General features: G+C 38.4%; 1 protein-coding gene across 1 annotated transcript in view; it reads left to right on the top strand.

The window, feature by feature from the left end:
- SCN9A (sodium channel, voltage-gated, type IX, alpha subunit) overlaps positions 1-8,662 on the top strand; it is a 118,401-nt gene that overhangs the window by 67,118 nt on the left and 42,621 nt on the right. The window contains exon 17 of the mRNA XM_006867006.1: positions 2,383-2,503. Within this exon, the coding sequence (XP_006867068.1) occupies positions 2,383-2,503 (121 nt within the window). The remainder of the gene's footprint in view (positions 1-2,382; positions 2,504-8,662) is intronic.

The following is an 8,662-nucleotide window of genomic DNA, read 5'->3' as shown; positions in this document are numbered from 1 at the left end:
TAGTATTTGACCTTATATTTTCAAGCTGATCTTTGACATTTTTTGTCCAGCTCTTGTACCTCCTCATTTCTACCATTTACTTTAGCATCTCTACATTGGAGATTAAGTTTCAGTGTCTCTTCTGACATTCTTTTTGACCTTTTCCTTCTTTATCTTGTCTTCTTAATTCCTTTTTGCTTTCTACCTGTATGATGTTCTTGATGTCTTCCCACAACTCTTCTGGTCTTTGGTATTTAGTGTTTAATGTGTCAAGTCTGTTCTTCACATGATCTCTAAATTCAGGTGGGATATATTCAAGGTCATATTGTGGCTCTCATGGACTTTATTTCATTTTCTTCAGCTTTAGTTTGAATTTGCATATGAGCAATTGATGGTCTGTACCACCTCTGCCCCTTGTTTTCACTGATGATATGGAGTTTTTCCATCGTCTCTTTCCGCAGATGTAGTCAATTTGATGTCTACGTATTTCATCTGGTGAGTTCCATGTGTATAGTTATCTCTTATGCTGTCTAAAGAAGGTATTTGAAATGAACAAATCATTGATTTTGCAGAATTCTATCATGTGATCTCCAGTATCATTTCTGTCACCAAGATCATATTTTCCTAATACTGATCCTTCCTCTTTGCTCCCAACATTTTCATTCCAATCACCAGTAATGAACAATACATCTTGATTGCATGTTTGATCAATTTCAGATTGAAGAAGTTGGTAGAATTCTTCTATTTCATCCTCACTGGCTTTAGTGGTTGGTCGCAAATTTGAATAATAGTGGTATAAACTGGTCTTTCTTGTAGGTGCATGGATATTATCCTATCACAGACAGCGTGGTACTTCATGACTGATCTGGATATGTTCTTTTTTACAGTGAATGCAACACCATTCCTCTTCAATTTGTCATTCCAGACATAGTAACCATGTGGGTGTCAGATTCAGAATGGCCAATACCAGTCCATTTCAGCTCACTAATGCCTAAGATATTGATGTCTATGCATTCCATTTCATTTTTCACAATTTCTTCTTTTCCTAGATTCATATTTTGTACATTCCATGTTATGATTATTAATGGATGCTTACAGCTGTTTCTCTTCATTGTGAGTTTTGCCCCATCAGCAAATGAAGGTCCTGAGGGCTTTATTCCCACATACTTTACTCCATTCGACTCATCACAGTCAACTGTACTTTGAGGAGGCAGCTCTTCCACAGTCGCATTTTGAGTGTCTTCCAACCTGAGAGGCTCATTTTCCGGAACTGTATCTGGCAATATTTCTCTGCTATTCATAAGGTTTTCAGTGACTAAATATTTAGAAGTAGTTTATCACTCCTTTTTCCTAGTCTGTCTTCGTCTGGAAGCTCATCTGAAACCTGTCCACCATGGGTGACCCTGCTGGTATTTAAAATACCGGTGGCACAGCCTTCAGAATCACAGCAACTCACAAGCCACCAGAGTACAACAAACTGACAGACATGTGGTAGATAAAAGTGTTAGGAAAATTTAATAACTTTGCTGTAATTCCTTATGTGTTTTTTCTGAGAATGTCTGTAGATATGTGTGTGTATAAAGATCCATATTTGATCGTAGAGTTCTGAGTAGGGAAAAACATTTTTATTATGATCAATTTCTGTGATCATAATGAAAAATCAATTCCTACCGTGTGTAGGTCTGCCATGCTTGATTTTACTGAATCTTTATTAAGGACTTTGCATGTGGTACTCACTTTAATTGACCCCTCTCTCTGCATTAGAGATAATACTTTATGATCTTCTCTCCTATCTTGAAACTTTATTGACTAAAATGAGTGGTGTGTGGTGAAATCATTTGTGTGATCTTTAGTATTTTGATTTCATTACATTTAATTATTTTTTTGTCCTGGTGAAATACCTTCTGTCTATATCATCCTGCTGCATATTTATAAATGGAAGATGAAATCGGAAAATATGTTTAGGGTTTATCTTACACTATTTTTTTTTTATCTTAAGTATCAATAAGCATTTTTTATAGTTGTCAAACCTCATCTCTCAGTTAACCAGCATTAGCATTTCATTGCTATTTGGGTCTTGATTGTCCTAAAATTAATAATTATTATTATGCATAAGTTTATAGCAAGTATAAAATAATAATGAAGCCTTTTATCAGTTTCCTCCAGATATTTACTTTATTGCATAATAAAAGTCATAAAATCTCTTTTCACAGGATGTATAGATAGAAGGATCAGGTATAGACACATTGTAAGATCACTTGATCTCAATGTCTTGATAACCATCATACTGTTCATCTGTTTTCATAACACTTTGCATGACTCTAACCATTAAGTCTGGCTTGAACTCAGGATTTGAATGAACACTAAATGAATTATCTGGTGGGGTGGTGAATTCCCTTTTAGAGACTGAACCGATCGAGTTCTTCTGAGTGCAGCACAGTTGATAACCCTGTGCCAGGAGAAGGAGAAGAAGCGGAGGCTGAACCCATAAATTCAGATGAGCCAGAGGCCTGTTTCACAGATGGTAAGAGAAAAATACAGACCTCGGTTACTGTCTACATATTAGTGTTTGGTGTTTTATATTAATACTTACTGGAGTTATTTACCAAAAAGTGAGATGATCCCATTTAGTATTAATTCTACCAAGACTCAATGACTAACTGGATGTTATTGAAACTCTGTAAGCTCTAATTTCCACATGTATGTTGTTGTATTAATGAAATTTATCATTACATTTTGCTGTACTATGAAGTAGAGTTCTGGTATGGCACAGTAGGATCTGCGCTGGACTGCCAACCACAGCATTGGTGGTTCAAACACACCAACCACTCCTTGGAAACTCTTTACCGGGTTGTTATGTGTCAGAATTGATTCGGCTGCACTTAACAAAAACAACATACTATAATGTTGGAGCTTGGTGGCTCCATATGATAAGCGCTGACTTAGAACCACAAGGTCTGAGGTTTGAGCTGGCCAGCTAATCCACAGAAGAAAGATGAGGCTTTCTGCTCCTGTGAAGATTTAAAGTCTTGGAAACCATACAAAGGGTTACTATAAGTCGTACCTGACTCACAGCACTTAACAACAACAACAGTACTGTCGAGTGAGTCCGTGGGTGGTACAAATATGATGGTAAATCAAAAAGTGTTGCTACTAATCTTCCAGTTCATCCATGCCGAGTTTACTCCAGGCAAAGCATGTTTAAACATGTCCCTATAATCAGTAGATAGGAAGCACTGTTGCTCTGTAGGATAAGCACAAAGTTGGCAGTTCAAGACCACCAACCATTCTGCAGTAGAAAAATGAGACTGTCTGCTCCTGCAAAGCAATACAGACTCAGAAATCCTATAAAAGGTCTCTGTAAGTCTGACTCAGCAACACTTAATGACAACAACACTTGGAATTCTGATGTGGTGTTGTAGGATTAGTACTGGACTGCTAAGCACAAGGTTGGCAGTTCAAGTCCACCAGTCATTCCTTGGAAACCCTACATAGTGAGCTATGAATAAGAACCGACTTGGCAACACTTAACAACAACACCACTTAGTAAACCATTTGATACAATTGACTACAGTCTTTCTCTAAATTCTTCCTTCCCTTATTTTTAAAAGGAGCTCTGGTGTGGCACTGTAGGATAATCACTGGACTGCTAAGTTCAAGGTCGGTGATTCAAACCTACCAGTCACTCTTCAGAAACCCTATACAGGGTCACTATGAGTTAGAACCAACTCAGTAACATTTAACAACAATAACAACAACGTGATTTTCATTCTCCTTTTACATCCTTTCCCTATAAGGAGCTCTGGTAGCGTAGTGGTTATGAATCGGGCTGCAAACCAAAAGGTCAGCAGTTCGAAACTACCAGCTGTTCCATGGGAGGAACATGAGGCTTTCTGCTCCCGTAAAGATTTACAGCCTCGGAAACCCTGTACAGGGTCACTATGAGTCGGAACCGACTCCTCGGCACATAACAACAACAACATTTATCTTAATGACTGTTTTTCTGCACATCCTTTAAATAATGATCCCCACTTTTAGGTCCTTGGTTATCTTCTCTTCTTATTCTGCAATCCTGAGGGATTTTATCCATGTCTATGACTTAAACATCATTTCTGTGCTGTTTGCTCTTAAATTATAGTCTTTACTGGTGACCTCACTTCTGAGTTCCAGATCCACCTTGTCTACCTTCAACTTCTCATTGGCCATTTTTGACTGATGTCCTAAAACATTCAAAGAATCATTCGGTTTAAAACAAACTTTAATATGGTCTCTTCCATCAAATCTATTGCTTCCTCTGGTCATGGAAGCATGATTTCTCCTCTCTCTCAAGCTAAAGTGTTTGAGTCCACCCTAAGCTCTTCCTTTCAGGCCACAAGTTGATCACAGACACCATAAATTGGTCAAAATCTTTAGGGATAGAGCTTAAATGCTTTGGGAAGTTCTGATGCACACTACAATTTGAGGACCACTGGTCTCTAGGACTTCTGATATCAGCTTTATAGGATCAGCACTGGACTGTGAAGCACACGGTCGGCAGTTCAAACCCACCAGCTGCTCCTCAGAAACCCTATGCACAGTCACTATGGGTCAGATCTAACTCCAGAGCATTTAACAACAACAGTTGGTCTATAGGATAAAATCAGAACTCTTTAATTGGCATGTGAAGACCATTGCATTTGAGGTGTTGGTTTTGTATCTTGTATATTTCTTTTAAAGAGCCCTCATGATGCAATTTTTAAGTCTTCAGCTGCCAACTGAAAAGTCAGTGGTTTGAACACCTGGCCTCTGCTCCCATAAGATTATAGCCTATGAAACACAAGGCAGAAGTTCTACTCTGTCACAGGGGGCTGCAGTGACTCGAAAAGCAATTCTCTGGCACCTAACATATTGCTATTTAATAGCACTCCCTTCCACAAATGTACTTTCTGCCATACTGATCTTCTCACTACTCCTGGAATATGCCAGAGATTTTCACAGTAGGGTATTTTCAAACATGGTGTTGCCTCTGACTGAAATTATGTATCTTATTTCCTTCCTTACCTGGCAACTTGGACTCATCATTTGAGAACCCAGTTCCATACCACCTCCTAAGTAGTTTTTTGCTTCACATCCTTCAGTGTTCTTAATCCTTTGTTTCTATCTTTGGGAGTGATCTGTGCCCATTTAATCTGTCTCTGTGTAATTTATCTATGCGAGTCCTGGTGTGTGTGGCACTGTGGGTTAATGCGTCAGACTGCAAAGCCATTTGAACTGCACGGTCAGCGGCTCAAGCTTACCAGCTGCTCCTTGGAAACCCTAAACAGAGTCCCTAGGAAGTAGAATCAACTCAATGGCACTTAACAACAACAAATTGATTTTTGCTAGTGTCTGGTAACGTCCTCAAGAGAAGGAACTGTGTGCTCTAACTTTACATTCCCAATACCAACATAAATGTATTTCAGGCACTTTCCTGAATTCCTGGGATTCTAAGCACGCACCAGATGCTTAGTAAATGTTGGCGTTTAAATAAATCCATTTGCCTTTCCCATGGTAATTATGGATTTGTGTGATTGCTTACAATTTTTCAGTAGAATTAGAGGTTTTTAAACTTACAAGTATTAGAACCAAATCTGTGATATCTATGCCATTGAAACTGTTCTTGCGAATCAACAGAGCTACTCAATCACAGATATTGGTTTCCCATCTATTTGAAAACTATTCAGTGGGGATTCTACCCTACCCACCTCACTGTAAAACTAAGCACACTCTTGAAAACTAGTAAACCAACCACTTCATGCCTTTATAGATCCCCATTTTCAGTAACCAATGTCTAAGTTGCTCATCCCTATCAACCCTGTGTACTGAGGGGATAGACTTGATCCTCGTTGATGTGAAGATTCCTTCTCTCTCAGTTGGTACATCCATAAACAAAAGTCAAATCAACCAAATTGTAGCAATTTATACTTGCTTCCTATACAAACTTTATCTTCCTCTAGTCAAGTTCTGATCCACAAGCCATCCAAGCTAAATCAAATGGGTATTATCTGTAAGTTTGGACGTTCTTGCACACCTCCCCACTACTTCACGTGAGCTGGCCACTGCACTCTCAGCTCTAGGCCCCAGTGGCTAGGTTAGTGTCCATGGGCTCATGAGTTCCCAAGTCTCCCTAAATTTTGGACGAATCGGGCTGCGAACCTTAAGGTCAGCGGTTCGAAACTACCAGCCGCTCCGTGGGAGAAAGATGAGGCTTTCTACTCCTGTAAAGATTTACACCCTCGGAAACCCTGTACAGGGTCGCTATGGGTCGGAACCGACTCGATGGCACTTAACAACAACAACAAAGCCCTTCCTCTTCTCTTTGTCATCTCAAGGTCAACGGGTGTCTATGGAACAACATTAACATCAGTTTCAGCAGGGGTAAATAAAATGATACAAATCGATTCTTCTGTATATGAAAACGATGTGGTCATTGATACTTAATGACTTACTACCTTCTCAGGGGCTTATCTTCAGTATTTTTGTAGAAATCATTAACTTGTTTTCATTCATCAGTTGTTTTTCAACCAGTCACCTGTGACTTCAAGCACTAACACGTATTACTAGCAAGAAAACACATCTGCAAACTATAATGAATGCATAAATTTTCTTTGAATACAAGTCAACTCTCACTTTATGTACAATGCAAAAAGTATGATACCAATCAATATACATTTTTTGTATGTTGAAATTAATGTCATAAGCAAAGCACATGGAGTTTCCTTTAGAAGTGTTTGTGTTAAAGGTCTTTGAGGATTTCAACACCATTTCTGACCTGTTGCTCAATATATTGGTAATTAGCATGGAATTTCAAATCTGTTCAGATGCTACCAAGATTTCTCCTGTACATTTTATGAATGACCCTTACTTAAAATGTAAAAATAATTAGAAAGACGTTGGGCTTGTCACCCAAATGATGACTTCAAACAAAAAAGAAGTGTTAGAAAACTTCAACCCTTTATAAACTAGTTGCTATAAATTTGACTCTGACTTATGAAGACCTTATGTCTGTCAGAGTAGAACTGTGCACTGAAGATTTTCATGGCTGTGTCCTTTCAGAAGATTACCAGGCCTTTCTTTCAAGGCACCTCTAGGTAGGTTCAAACCACCAGACTTTCAACTAGTAGCCCAGTTGTTATCCATTTGTGCTGCACAAGGACTCCAGATCCCTCTGTAGAAAGTATTCATTCTATGCTATTTTAGTGCATGGAATCTATGTTAGTGAGATGTTGTTGTTGTTAGGTGTTCTCCAGTCTGCTCTGACTCACAGTGATCCTATGTAGATCAGAATGAAACGCAGCCCAGGCCGGTGCAGTCTCACAATCATTGGTGTGTCTGAGTTCATTGTTGCAGTCACTTAGTCAATCCATCTTTTAAGGATTTTCCTCATTTTCACTTAGGTCCTTCTCCAAGAACTGGTCCCTCCTGATAACATGTTCACAACAAGAACGTTGTGACTGTACTTCCTCCAAGACAGATTTGTTCACTCTTCTGGCAGTCCATGGTGCATTCGGTATTCCTCACCAACACCATAATTCAAATGCATTAATTCTTTTTTGGATCTTCCTTATCCATTGTCCAGCTTTCACATGCGTATGTAACTATTGAAAGTACAATGGGTTGAATGAGTTGTACCTTTCTCCTCAAGGTGACGTCTTTGGTTTTTAAAGCTTAAAGGAGGTCTTTTACAGCAGATTCTTCATTGCTGCTTCCATGGGCGTTGACTGTGATCCAAGTAACAGGAAATCTTTATAAACAATTCTGTAAAATGTTACCAAAATTGGACTTCATAAAAGCTGTTTTAATTATGCTGAACATCAGTGAGAATATTTTTGCAATGACTTTGAGTTTATTCATGACTTCTTAATTGTGGTCAGTGCATAAGAGATATTATGTAGGCAAAATTTTCACATAAACCTTGGTTGAGAGAATGCACATCTGTTCATCAGATCGCTTTCAGCAGCTTTGCTCCACTGCTGACTTGACTCAGTCACTGGGCTTGCCAAGCTTTGTGTCTCAGCCTGATCCATTCTACATGTCAGTCAAATGGATCGGCCTTTCAAACACTAATTCACTTAGTTATTCCTTTATTCATTCAGCAAATAAATATTAAATACCAGGTACAGTTTTGAGTACTGGAGATTGAGCAGTGAACAAATAGTTATCCTGCCCAATAAAAATGAGAATAGGTAGTAGATCAGATAAGAAAAAAATTTCTATGGAAAAGTTAAGGGGGAAAAAGGTGAGGGGTGAGACCTATTCTTGTATAACTATGAGGGACTTTCAAAAAGTCCGTGGGCAAATAGTATGAAAACATCATGAATCTTTCCATAAACTTTGTGAAACCCTCTCAAGGTCAGGAGAAATCTTTCTGAAAAGGTGACATTTGATGAGAGACCTGAAGAAAATTGAAATGGACCATGCAGATATATAAAGGACAATTCGTTTAGGCAGAATTATCCAATGTGTATTTCTTCTATTTTCTTTTGATGCTTTCTGCATCATTCAATATTTTTTTTTCCCAGAGAATCCTCCAGTATTGCAAGTCGAGGCTTCAATTTTTTTCTCAGTTCTTTCATTTTGAGAAATATCGAACATACTCTTCCTTTTTGGTTTTCTAACTCCAGATCTTTACATATTTCATTATAATATTTGACTTTGTCTTCTT

Source organism: Chrysochloris asiatica, unplaced genomic scaffold (assembly GCF_000296735.1).
Source record: "Chrysochloris asiatica unplaced genomic scaffold, ChrAsi1.0 scaffold00099, whole genome shotgun sequence".
Classification (NCBI taxonomy): domain Eukaryota; kingdom Metazoa; phylum Chordata; class Mammalia; order Afrosoricida; family Chrysochloridae; genus Chrysochloris; species Chrysochloris asiatica.
The sequence above is the reverse complement of the archived record's forward strand: the minus strand, read 5'-3'. Positions and strand labels throughout refer to the sequence as shown.